General features: G+C 41.9%; 1 protein-coding gene across 1 annotated transcript; it reads left to right on the top strand.

Annotated features, from left to right (window-relative positions):
- The first annotated feature begins 450 nt into the window (after window positions 1-450).
- On the top strand, window positions 451-13,638 carry zdhhc7 (zDHHC palmitoyltransferase 7). Its single transcript, XM_079737340.1, has 8 exons — window positions 451-587; window positions 1,633-1,728; window positions 8,632-8,991; window positions 9,955-10,079; window positions 11,343-11,439; window positions 12,272-12,353; window positions 12,816-12,946; window positions 13,342-13,638. The coding sequence occupies exons 3-8, from the start codon at window positions 8,638-8,640 to the stop codon at window positions 13,522-13,524; spliced, it is 972 nt and encodes a 323-aa protein (XP_079593466.1). The 5' UTR covers window positions 451-587; window positions 1,633-1,728; window positions 8,632-8,637; the 3' UTR covers window positions 13,525-13,638.
- Window positions 13,639-13,851: the final 213 nt, after the last annotated feature.

Genomic DNA, 13,851 nt, shown 5'->3' with positions numbered 1-13,851 from the left:
TATATAGCGCCATGTAGTGGATGTTGGATGTCATTGCTTTTTATTTTATTCTTCAGGGACGATCATGTAAATAAACATTGTCTGAAATTGGATTTTTTTTTTTATGTGTGTGTGTGTGTGTGTGTGTGTGTGTGTGTGTGTGTGTGTGTGTGTGTGTGTGTGTGTGTGTGTGCGCGCGTGCGTGTGTGTGTGCGTGTGTGTGTGTATGTGCGTGTGTGAGTGTGTGTGTGTGCGCGCGCGCGCATGTGTAAAATAGGCCTAGTTATTCCAATTTGTGTTCTTAATTTGTAAACGGTTCTTTCCTGATTGGATTTGCAGTGGGACAGTCATTTTATCTTATCTTTTATTATCTTAGTACCACCAGGGTTTCCGCTTGCCTAATCACCGCTTTTCTGCGGTCGGGTGATCCCGGAATCGTACGGAGAAATCCGAAGCGACTCCGGAAGCCGTGTCGCCGTAGTGCTCGGGATGTGTTGTTGTAGACATGGTGGTGGTCGGAAATGTTGAAACTGGAATAAGCAGATATAAAACCAGAATATTTGCAGAGATATATGCTAACAGAAAACACATCTAATTAAAATAATAAGGTAAGTGAGTGATACATTTGTAACATAGAGAGAATAGATAGAGAATAGAGGTTTGTCTCGCTAGCATACCCTGCTAGCGGTTAGCGGGCTAGCTGTGGTGGCTAACCAGCCTGAAGACTAGCCTGGGTAATCCATAGTGTATTTATTCCTTCTGTGAGTCCTCTGTCATAACGATCTATTGGATTAATCTGTCAGGGCCCACGATGCCAGTCACACGGGTCCTCCGCTGAGAGAATAGACTGTGTCTGGGTTGTGTATGTTAAGGTTTTATCTTGTGGATCCAGGCGTCAGCTTGGTTCTCTATGAGATTAGGGGAGGACAAGTGAATCAAAGTGTGTGAGATGTGTGTCTTGGTAAAGCAACACGACTGGGAATTCGTTTGTTTGTGTCTGTCCATGTAGTACAGTTTAAAACGCTGTTTTGCTTTCCTTTGGGCTGGACTCCTTAGACACGTCTAACTCAACTGCATGTATAGTGTCTTTTATTTTAATGTCACTATACATGCAGTTGAGTTAGACAACTACTGCTCCAATTTCGAAAATATAATTATATATCGTATTTAATCCTGCATATTAATTTGACCGTTGTATCTATAGCTTGCATCTCTTAATTCTTTACTTGCTGGGATATAATGTGAGTCATACTTTGAGTCATACTGTCATTTTCCGTCTGTCACTTCATCTTATCTTAAAGAAAGCTTGGACGAGTGCCTAGTGCGTCTCGGACACAAGATCAGAAGGGAAATAGGAATCGGATCGAAGATGAAAAATAAACCAAAAGGGACATACTTTAAAGTATATGGCAGTCAGACCGTGAAAGGTCGTCGCTGGATTGCAATTATAAACGAAATGATATCGAGGCTTAATAACGCAGGTTTATACTTAACTTAATTCACCTCTCTGTGTTATTTCCTTCTATCGGTTTTGCTGTCCAGACCCACTAGCAAAGGGGCTCTTCCATAGCAATACTAGATATACTCTTGGTGCGCATGGCTAGCAAGTCAGCATGCCTGTATTCTTTTTTTGTATTTGTTTTTGTTTCTCAGAGGGAGCAAGTCCACACACTCCACTTCACCACTACGTCTTGAATGCTGGACCAAGAACCACTCTGCAAGTCATGCCACTGTGATGAAACAATTTAGGTGAGTTGGGGTTCAACTAAGATGGAGGTATCCCTTAATGTTTGCATTAAAGCTGCTTTTGGTATGAAGTGTAACGGCACTGAAAGCAGATGAGGGTGGAAGACAGAATATCTTCCAAAAAAGAACCTCCTGCTCTGCTCCTTCCCTTCCTGTCTATGTCCCTCCATTGATAAGTGATGGACTTCACAAACTGTGATTGACAGGCAAGATGGATTCCCTGATTGGTCAGAAATGTGCTGGTAGCCTTCTTAAATTGTAATTGCCTCATACAGCGGAAGGCAGAGTAAACTCGAAACAGATATTATAGCTTATAGCTGATGAATGGTTATGCCGTTTCTATCAAAATACCCTAGAATAATAGCTCTTCAATCTTATCTATACCGACTTTTTAACTGGAAATCAATTGGGCTAAAATAACTAATGTAGCCCAATAGGATATAAGAGCCCAGAGTGTAAAATCTGTCATATGTTCGGCTATTTGTTGGTTAATCCTGATACTGAACATTGTGAGTACTTCCCCCCCCCCCCACCCCCCCCCCCCCATGTATAACATTAAACAGGCTCTGCCTGTTCAAAAGAGGGAGGCTATCTGAGGTATGGCAAACCTCTTTGTAACATGATCTCATTCATCATGGCTAATTACTGTATATGGAATCGGTGTCTTTAGCACTATTTATACCACCGCTGTTGTTTATTGTAAAGTTTACATGTGTCCATTGGAAAAGAAAATCGGTTGAATTATCATTCTATTTTCTCAGTGTAGACAGATCTCTGAACACTGTTGTATAAATTAAGACTACTCCAATACCCTGTAATTTGTGCGTGGGCATGTTTGTGTAATAAGGGGAATTTATGGCTGTATCGGGCCCCAGTCTCTGCACTATGAGAGGAAAGTGTGCACAGTCGGCATGGATTCAATGGGCCTCAGATTCCCTTACCACAGAAAAATCAATAGGCCTCAAACGGGACATTAGAGCTGTTTTTAACCCCCATTAAGAATGCAGGCGCGTTAGCATTTCTCTTTTTAACAGAGCTAACAATCGTTATACTTAAAACCTATGATTTAATTCTAACACTTTTTTATTTAAGATAACCTGGTCCTATACATTGTAAATATTTTACTTGAGTTATCCATGTGGTTCGTTCTCATCTCTTATTCACAATTGACAATGAAGCCATTGTGTATGATCATGCTATTGACCCAGCTTCATCTGAGACAGTTGAGGCTTCTGGTTAATGTCCTTAAATAAAAATTGAATAATAAAATCTAATTTAGATTTTGTAAATCAGATGAAAGAGGAAAAAAAGGTCACTAGTCACAACCATCCGAAAATCAGATATGTTTAACAAATGTTGAGTCCTATATCCTAGACATACTTTGTATACACTGCATGCATTGCAATGAATGCAGTGTGAACCTACATTCAAATCAGGGTTTCCTTTTTTCCCCAAGTCCAGTTTAGAATTCCTCCTCTGTCCCAAACTGTTCAACAACTGTTCTTAAAGCTTTTATAGAAACTACGAATGGAGAGTGCTGTGTGTCTGGCAGCCTTATACTCTGCTTCTGCTAGTCTGGGCTTTTCCGAACAAAATCCCTGTTGGCATCTTCTCCTGGTTTCTTTCCAACAACCTCCTCTAACACCCCTATTGACATGCAGGCGCGGCCGGTTTGACCAGACAACAGTGATGTATTTAGCAGGGGTGCTGTGTTAATTAGTTATGCCCAGTCTGGCTGTTAATGTGTCCTTTTCCATTATAGCCTCCTAAAATTGTTTTGTACTTTTATCATTTTATGGCTAATTTCACCTCTGTTTTTATGTCTTTATTCAACAGCACATACCAGATAAACAACACAACCACAAATTCTGGTTACTTTACATTAAAACATACTTCTAAAATCACTTGGAGTGACAATATAGATATCGAAACTGCTGATCTACATTTAAAGTAAGCAGTACTCCCTCCATCTCAAATCAATATTTTACATTTGGTAATCTCAATTTCCCTACAGTCTACATTTTCCCTACCCTAGTATCGTATTTTATTCATTTGCCCCATGTTGGAGGCCCCAGAATCTTGATGTTATTCACATTGCCTTTAAAGGGCATTGATTCCCTCGTGCTTTGATCTCTCTAAATCTCCCCAAATCTCTCCAGCATGTATTCTGAAAGATATAACATAGCTCTGAATGAGTTCCCTGAACCAGCTTGGTTAATCCTACGTTTCAGGGGTATATTCTGTCATAGGCGGCTGATGATCTGTCATCGACCTTCACTACCACACATTGCGATAACACAAATGCATATTTAATTGTTCAGCTGGAGGTGGCCGACATGTACACCCGACGAAAGGTTAGATTCCCCTAGTGTGATAAGATTTGGTTCTGTAACGTAACATGCACCTTTCAAAGTTCACGTCTTCCCCTTTTTTATGATATTGTGGGGACATTTAGGAGAGTGTTTTACGCTCAGATCCATGATATCAAGCAGCATGTAGGGCTAAGGCATTTTGGCCAAGGTTTCCTACAGTACACTATCCTGCCTCACTAATAGTTAACAGCAGTACCTGTTTGAAAATATGTATCCTACTATGCTGTCCCCAAGGCAACCCATTGTTAACCACTGTTGGCATGTGACCTTTTTGCATCGCTTCCAGAAGGGTATTTGCATACCAAGAAGAGTGTTTTCAAGCTGGCTTAGCTATCAGAAAGTCCACAAAAAACACAAATTCACCGCATGTGAGCCCTTGAAGACAAGTAAGGTAGGCAGGGTACGTATGCAAATGTAGGTCACCACAAAACAGCTTTTCCCAGAAACTGTGAATCCTAGAGGACAGTGCGAAAAACAAGGCATAAGAGTTATCTTTAAATTATTGTGTTGTGGTTGATCCTGCCCATAGGAGTTTATGGGAACAATGATTATGAGAGGTTGTTCACCTTGTCCCTTGAGATGGACGCCATATCTTAACATTTATTCTGGTCACTGTTGGATTTCTTGACCATTTCGCATTGAATAATGCCAAATTAACTAGAAAAATGCACACAATCAAAAAACAAACAATGTAATAATGACAGCAATTTCATAACCATTGCATAAAGTTTTTTACTTCAGCCATGTAGAATGAACATTTTCCAGAGACACTGTTGTCAAAGTTGGTAGATTGAGTGTTATAGCTTTAAAACATTTCCTAAAAGGACAAAAGACTGAAGTATGAGTTATCCAGTGATTCCCAACTGAATCAGGCCGCGCAGGCTAAATCTCTGCTATCACAGGGAATGACCTTGAATTATGGGAGAGGTATGTGTGTGTTAGGAGATTTATGTACCGCTCTCTCTGACCTATTTCTTTAGTGCTACCTCTCCTTTTTCTATTCTTTCCTCTCCTGTCCAATTCATTCAGTTCTTCCCCTTAAAAAATTCACTCTGCTTGCCGATAGGATTTGCCTCTTTCCTCTGCAACTTCCATTTTTTCTCCTCCTTCAAGCCACTTGTCTTGCATGCTTTTCATCTGTTCTGCCATCTGCCCAATGACCCAGCTTTTCTCTCCCCCTGTCATCCTCCACCCTGCCTGGTCCCTCGTCTCTGCCCTGACTGCTAAGCAGGTTGGACACTTGGTTGGACAACTGTGAAAAGGCTGTAGGATATTGTGCTTTAAGCAAGAGCCTGTATATTCACACTGCTGGGTTCGGGGGTTTAGCAATACCCTCCAACATAGACGATCCTTAGCGATGACTTGGAAGGAATTGCAGAAATGATGAACAATCTTTAGTGAGAAAAAAATATATTGGCACTTCAAAGACTCTTTATTCATTAACGGAATGACACACAACTTGATCTGTTTTGACCACAAAAATGCTCATATTTAGGCATTTTGTGAAAGTGCAAAAAAAGTTAACTGCGTATGATGTAATGTTCCATGCTAGTCAGTAAGTTGACTCGGCGCTCATTGATCCAACATTCCCAAAATATACCGTCATTAACTTCAGAGCCTTGGCTTATTTATTATTACAATGTGTTTCAAGTACTTTCTTTCAGGAATGGGGACTAATTAACGACCCAACTGCTTATTGAACAGTGTAGTGTAGGGCAGTTGAGATAGATGTCACCCATCCACAGTAAAGTTGTTCCCATACCGATACAAGTAGGAGAAATGCCTCCGATACAGCCTGAAATACTGGATCGGGATATCAGCGAGTATTCATTTCTATACACTGACCTGAAGAGTGTGCTATACTTGTGCTATACTTCATCATACACCTATCATTTCTCACCAGTCAGAAACTGTGATTTGAAGTCATGTGGATTAACAAGCGCGTGTATCCAATCACACCGATCCAGACAGACACACAAAGTAAAATCGGTGTAACCATAATACATAATGATTTTGCAATGCTAATATATATTGCGATATGAAAAAATAAAGGAATTCCATGATAGGTGGTTTTCAACTGTTGCTGGAAACTATTTTTGTTGAACAAAAGGTTGGACACTATTTTTCAGATAAAACATTTGTATACCATGAAAGAGGAAAATCTATGGAAAATGGCATATTACCTGGCCCTTCCCCTTGTTGCACATGTTATTATTAACTAGTCGAGGAAAAAAATATTTTTGACAGAACAGGGTGTTTTCAAAATCACGAATTTGCATAATCCAGCCCCTCTCAGGTGAATAATCTCCTCTCCCAAAACGTGAAAATGACAGGACAGATGGAATCATTTTATTTTTAATGGCAACGTCCCGGCTTCTGTTAGCTCGATTTTATATGAGTGATCAACACTTTACGTTTGATTGCTTCCTCAACGAGGGCCAGTTCATAGCTGGATTCGTATTCAACAATGTTGAGGCTTAACATGGAGCAAATCCTACTTCACACGATACATCTGCAAACATCTTTAAACCACCATGGTCTGTTCTATATCTGTTTGCTACTATTTGCAGGCCAAAGACCACGACTAAGCAAATGCTTTCAAAACCTATGTTTGACAAAATAATTAGGTGGTTATGGGATTTTGTTCAGACAATTTAGACTCGATATAACTACAGTGTACAGTATACAGTATCCTACCATGTTACGTTGCATGACATGCAACGTAAAAGAGTATCTAAGTAGTCTTTGATTATTTTTCAATTGCTGTTTGGATGCATAAGATAAAATAACAATTTTAGCATTTGCATTGGCTAATTAGCTCAACAAAACTAATTAAATTGAATTATTACCACCACATAAGCCACCTCTTCTCATTCTGCATTGGACTCCGGCTCAAACATGTACAGGTTCACTGTTGGTTCTGGAGCAGCTATGTTTACATAAACCACTGCTTCAAGGTTTTTTGACCTCTGTTCTCCCCCAAACCTTGCAATGAGGCAGCCAATCAGAGCAGTGGTCATTAGCATAACGAATGAGCTTCGGAAAACTGCCTGTTTCTTTAGAATGTAGAAAATTCATTTTTTTGTGCGTAAATATAGGTTCTGGGTGCACATTTTTTAAAAGATTTTACATTAACCAAGTTTCTGCACAATAATAGTGTTGTATTAAGGAAAATGGATTTGCATTACTCACAGTACACATAAATCGTCTTTGTTTGTATAAATCTTCTTTACTCATGTGTGGAAGGCCGAACAATCAATGTCCACATTTTCAATCTAGTGTATCGTTCATGAGTGCGCTGGGCAAATAAAAACGCGAGGGAAATGCCTGCACTGTAGAGCCCTGATAAAGACGGCAGGCATTTCTTGTAGATTAGTTATCAAAAATGACAAAAAAGTTTAAGCATGACGTGCCTTTTGGTTTATTCGCAGTTGACAGCGATGTGCAATGTTACTTTTGTATGTCTGGTTGAATTGGCGTTGGGGGTTCATTTTCCGTACACTATGGTATTATCCCTTATAGCTCCTTTCCTTAGTACGCGAGTTAGTGTGTTGACCTGATTCAAATAAATGGTAATCCCACCGATTCCTTTTCCTTTGTTTAAGTCTTATTTCAATTATTCCACGTTCACAATTTGTGCACGTGAGTTTTTTTAAGGCTGACCTTAGTATTTGGTTGTTGCTTTCCTTTTTGTCTGATGGTCTAGCAAAGAAACCACACATATAAATGTATTATGGCAAGTAAGAAAAGTGCTAGTATTTGAAACTTTAGATCTACCCATTCTCCTTCATCTGTCTCATGAAATATATTTCATACAATTCAGTCATGTTTTTTGTATTAATTTACTGTACTCATATTTTACATATTTTACAAGTGGATTTTAAATCATTTGTGGTTCTGAAGTAAAACTGAATAATATTTAAATAAAAAAGTTATGGTAAGTTATTCAAAATAAGTTTAAATTTAAATATGTGATGCACAGCAAGGCTCCAATCAAAGACAAAGCAATCAATTAACATCTCAACAGCATGCACTACAAAAAAATAAATAAAGAATATTCCTTTATTTCTGATTTCCATTGCTCCTTTAACTTTTTTACTAGTTTGTGCAACATTATAAACCCTTGCAGCTTTGCTCCTATTCTGATTGTATTATTTGATGACTCTTAGTCTTAATTATTCATCACGTTGTATAAAAGTGTAGGATAACCCATAACTGGGTTGCAGCAAAGGACAAAGTGGGTGGTTTTCTAAACATTATAGAAAACATTTTTTTTTCCAAAAAACAATATGCGTGCCTTTGCCTTGTCTTTGTCATTCAATCATCAATTGTTGAAGGGTGAAAAGGCGAGGTTTTGATGGGTCATAAACAAAGATAAATGATAAAAGGCTCACATCTTTGACATTGCAATAACATGGTAAAACTATTTGGTGGCCAGGCCAAAAGTACCTCCACAAGGGCACGGAGGAGCCTGTGGAGCCCTGTGCCAACAGGCTGGATGGAAAGGTGAACGGTGTCTTGCTGTGTGTTCCAGGGCAGGATGCAGTCCTCAGGCCACCGACTGCGCGACATTGAGCAGCATCACCCACTGCTGTCTGCCGGCGGGGACGTGGAGGCGGGGAGCCTGGATGCCGGTGTGATGGTTGGGGGCCCCCACCACAACAACCACGCGGGCCCCAACCCTCACCACACGCTGTGGTTCATCCAGGACGGCTGTGGCATGGTGTGCGCGGGCATCACCTGGTTCCTGGTGTTGTACGCGGCCTTCGTGGTCAACTTTGTCATGCTGCTGCCCGCCAAAAACTCCTGGTACCCACTGCTCAACGGGGCCGTGTTCAACTCACTGGCCGTGCTGGCGCTCGCCTCGCACATGCGCACCATGCTCACCGACCCGGTAAGGAGGAGGAGGAGGAGGAGAACCTGGGGGGGAAGGTTGGATGAGGTACAGGTTTTGAGGATGAGGATGGAAGAAGGAGGCGGAAGAAGACGGCAGAGGGATTGGGCATGAGGAGGAGAAGGAGCCTGCGGGAGTAGAAGGGGGGGCAGGAGAAGGAGAGTAAGCTGAAAATAGAACAGAAGCAGAAGGGTAGGGAGACCAGAGGAATGGGGTGGAGCGAGGAGGGGCAGAGGTGTAGGAGCGTGGTGCTCTGAGGACTAGGGTGTGTGTCCAGTCAAACGGCTCGTTAACCACGATGTGCGTGCATGCTTCGGAGAGATCCTGTTCCTTGACTCTGCTTTACGTTTGGTAAACAAACATCAACTACCTCTGCTTTGCACTAAACAAGTGGAAACACCGGTTCAAAAAGGGTTCCGCAAGCACCTTCTCTGATCAAAGCCGATGTTTCCGCTGCCGAATCGTTATGAGGTTGACCCCTGCAGCTGAAAGCCATTAAATGACTCAAATCGAGACCTTGAATTTTCTGCAAGACGTGCAAAAAACAGTATTGTACCCCGGATGGGCTTTAAATAAAGCAACTCCTTGTTTTTTGTCACCCTGAGTCAATGTGATATATGTGAGTCCCCCAATCCATGCACGTGCTTGGTCTCCAAGATTCGGTAATCAGAGGTGTTATTCACATCTTTTTATTTTTTATTTACACTTAAACTTATTCGATCACAGAACCTACAATTCTTTTTACTTGACAACACCTCAACAGTTTTACTTTTTACCTTTTAAATGTTGAAAGCCTGCCCACTTGCATTTGCAATCCAAGAAAACCTTGTTAGAGGAATAAAAGGGGGATTGGACTTGAATGTTAAACAAGCATTACGGTTACATCAAATCAATGTTTTTAAGAAAAAGAGAAAAGAGAGGCAAATACTTCAACAGCATCGTATTGATTTGTGTGTTCTACAGGGTGCGGTCCCCAAGGGAAACGCCACTAAGGAGTACATGGACAGTCTGCAGCTGAAGCCAGGCGAGGTCATCTATAAATGCCCCAAGTGCTGCAGCATCAAGCCTGAGAGGGCACACCACTGCAGGTAGGAACCCGCCCAAAAATGGGCATTGTTTCCGGTTTTGTTGTTCTCTTTCTGGACATAATTCATAGCATGTCTTGTCCTTTCTTTTGGTCTTTAGATTATGATATTTTTTTGGGATTATGACGTTGAATGCATTGTGTTGTATAAAACATGAGGGTCACTTTGAGATTTGCTTTCCGTTTTTTTGGCAAACAAAAGCTTTATCGACAAAGTGTAAACGTGGAGATATGGTGTCCTGTGATAGGGTATTCATGCAGTTAAATCCCAGCCGGTTGGAAAAAATGTGAAAGAGGGAGGAATTAATCATTAATACCGAACACATGTCTCCTTGTTTTAATGGGCGCATTTAAGTAGTCAACACACACACACTTCTTAACCTTTTAGAATTTGACACATTTACTGGCAAAACTGAGAGCTGGTAAACACTACTACTGGTTACAGTAGGAGCTGGTCAGAACATAGCTTCTAGTTATACTGGGCCTCTATATAGCACGTAGGATTTCGGTGTGGACACCAGTGGCTTTCAGATCCACTCAATGGTCCGAGCCCAAACTGGTAGCATCAGAGTTTCAGCGCAGCCTAAAGGTTTCCGAAAACACACGGCTGCATCATTAAAAAGCAAATGGATGGTTTGAACTTTGGGCAAAGTCTGGGCTAAAATTGCATGGCAGGACTAGCGCTGTTCACCCAAAGACAGATCACACAGCCGCTTTTGTCGTTAATATTAGTACCAGTAGTTAGAGAATTTGGGTCTTTGGCCTTGTTTTATCATTGATATTGCTGCTCAATATATACTCTAATTTATTAAAATTAAAACCCTTCATAAACCATTAACCTCCCCTGCTTTCCATAACCTTGAATGTCTATGGCTGCAACTGACAAGTGGGAGTGCTACCATGGAAACCAAAATCCCTGGGAGAACCCTAGAAATAAATCTCAACTGAAGCGTTGACACAAAGCGTTCTCGGACCGAGGGATTGTGATCCCTCCGAGCTGTGATTGGAGTCCTCGTGTCAGTTATTCAGTGCTCACTCCTTTCTTCTTCCTCCTCTCCCTTATCATCTCCTCCCACTGCTCTCTTCACTACGCTCTCTCCTCTGCCCTTTCTACACCCGCCTCATCCATTCTCCTTCCTCTCTTCCACTTCCTATCTACACCCCTCCTCTCTCCTATTATTCTCCCTCTCTACTTTCCACCTCTTCTCCCCTCTCTCCTCTCTTCCTTTCCTCTCTCCTCTTCCCTCTTTCCTCCTCTCCTCTCCAGTATTTGTAAAAGATGTATCCGGAAGATGGACCACCACTGTCCATGGGTCAATAACTGTGTGGGAGAGAAGAATCAGAGATTCTTTGTGCTTTTCACGGTGAGTACACACACTATTGCTGCCTGGTGGTGTGGAGTGCTTTTATGGGAACTATTTCCTGTGCATGGTCTCATAAAATGTATGGGATGTTTTAAAGAACTTGGTGAACTTTAAACTTTACATTTTCCCCTGCCCTAATTTTTTTCTTTAAATGAACTAATGTTTGTTGGTATTTTAGAATAGACTGGTAGAGTTGAATGTACAGTCACTAACAGACTATGTGTAGTGGATCATAACAGTATATGCTAACCCTAACTTTATAAACATAAAATATGGTTGACACTATCAGAAATATATGTGTGTATGTATGTGTGTATATATATATATATATATTTTTTTTATTTAACATATACTGTATGTATACTTTCCCCGTGCTCAATAGCACTACTTAGGTACTCCAATCTTTGAAATGTATATATCTTTCTGTATCCGGACATAACTAAGTCACATGGTTTTCATCATTCAGTACTAGAATCGGGTCAGTCTATCAAATGATAAGGAGCAGAGTGAAGTAGAACTACATATGAGCTCTGCTAGGATGGTGGCTACTTGCTGCTAAAGGAAATGTCATCACTGTTTCACTACCTGTCACAGATGCAAGTACACAATCGTTTACAAGTTTACAACTCTTGTTTTACAAATGCATAAACTTAATGGCAATAAAATAAGACCATAGTAATACCCCCTCTGGACCACTCTGGGGTGTGGTTGTTTTGTCCATTCCCTTATCAGATATTTTGTGGTTACTTGTTTGTTTCACCAAGTCAGTATCTTTTGAGTTAAAACAACTCTGAATCCTATTCTTAATGTGTGACTGTGGGCCCCTCAACAGATGTACATAGCCTTGATATCCGCCCATGCCCTGGGCCTCAGTGGCATGCACTTCTTCACCTGCGTTAAAGTCCAGTGGAACGGTAAGCCCTCGTGACCCTACGCTTTCCATGACGACGGTTATAGGCTGGTGTAGGTTTGCTATAAAAATGAGGATCCTAACATCTCCTTTTGTTTACACTGTAAGATGTTTCACATCCAGCAAGGGCCTCTGGCTGGTTTGTGTCCTGGGGAGGAAAATAAATAAATGATAATAAGTTTAGAATGTTTTAATGTATAGTTTGATTAACAGAAATTGTAAAATGGAAGGAAATTTGTTTTGGAGATTAGTTTGGTACAGACTAACACTAGCTCACCTTCCTCATTGATATTTCAAACCTCATTAGTGATCATTTTCAGGCATATCTTCTCATCGGAATACATTTAAACTATAAGGCTGGCTATCCTAATAAGTCATTTCATGACGATACCACACCATTCGTAAACGATAATATTACCATTTTGCCCGGCCCAATTTTAACCAACTCCCTGCTTATGTCTCTCAGAGTGCAGTGACTTCTCCCCGGGCGTGTCGGTGCTGCTGCTCATCTTCCTCTGTCTGGAAGCTGTCCTCTTCCTCACCTTCACTGCCGTCATGTTTGGCACCCAGCTCCACTCCATCTGCAACGACGAGACGGTGCGTGACCTACTCCCTCACTCTACATGGGCCTGGGTTCAGGGGTCATATTCACTTGGTCTTTGTCATTGGCGGACAGTGTTGTCCATTCCAACATGGACATACATATAGATACGGATGGGTTGATAGATGGATAGATAGATTGGTGTGGGATGGGGAGTGTGACTCCAAGCCGAAAGGTTCTGGGTTCAAACCCCAATGTCTGCAAGATACCTAACCCCTGCTCCTCGTGCATCTCAAAAATGAACCATATGTCGCTTTGGCTAAAAGCATCCGATAAAATGATTGACGCGCTAATAAAGTAACATAGAAAGACGTATGTTTCATCGATTTTGAAAACATTAGAACATTAAACCACAGAAGACTGACCGGTAAATGTCTCCCCCCTCCGGCAGGAAATCGAGCGCCTTAAGAACGAGAAGCCGACGTGGGAGCGCCGTGTGCGCTGGGACGGGATGCGCTCCGTGTTTGGGGGCCCGCCCTCCCTGCTGTGGTGCAACCCCTTCAACGGCCTGCGCTTCCACCGCCTGCTGCTGCTCAGCCGGGGACGCCGCAGCGGGGCCCAGTTTGCTGTCTGAGACCCCAAGAGGGGCCCTCGGGGGCACGGCCAACCCCTGACTGTGTGTCGGGGGTTTGTCTGAGTGCGTGGGTCTGTGTGTGAGGGCGTGTCGAGTGTGGCTGGGAGTGGGGCGGATGTGGTTCTTCGTTGGAGGGGGGGGGGGGGGGGGACTTCTGTGCTGGGAGGGCTGATGATGGGGCCCCCGGGGTCGTGAGGCCCCTACCACTGGTACTGTGGCGTGTTTGTCATGTACACGGTGTGTATGTGTAGGAGAGGCAGAAGGAGAGTACGACTTTTTATTTTTTTTTTTAACGGCAACGAGCGGTTCGCTTGCTATGCTTCAGTG

Source organism: Pollachius pollachius (assembly GCF_949987615.1).
Source record: "Pollachius pollachius genome assembly, chromosome: 5".
Lineage (NCBI taxonomy): Eukaryota > Metazoa > Chordata > Actinopteri > Gadiformes > Gadidae > Pollachius > Pollachius pollachius.
This window is presented reverse-complemented; position numbering and strand designations above follow the sequence as displayed.

Bases quoted from the DNA above. Each gene is read 5' to 3' on its own strand.
- zdhhc7 (XM_079737340.1), top strand. From the start codon at position 8,638: ATGCAGTCCTCAGGCCACCGACTGCGCGACATTGAGCAGCATCACCCA. The intron at 8,992-9,954 runs GTAAGGAGGAGG...TGTGTTCTACAG, and splicing joins GCACCATGCTCACCGACCCG to GGTGCGGTCCCCAAGGGAAA. The intron at 10,080-11,342 runs GTAGGAACCCGC...TCTCCTCTCCAG, and splicing joins GAGAGGGCACACCACTGCAG to TATTTGTAAAAGATGTATCC.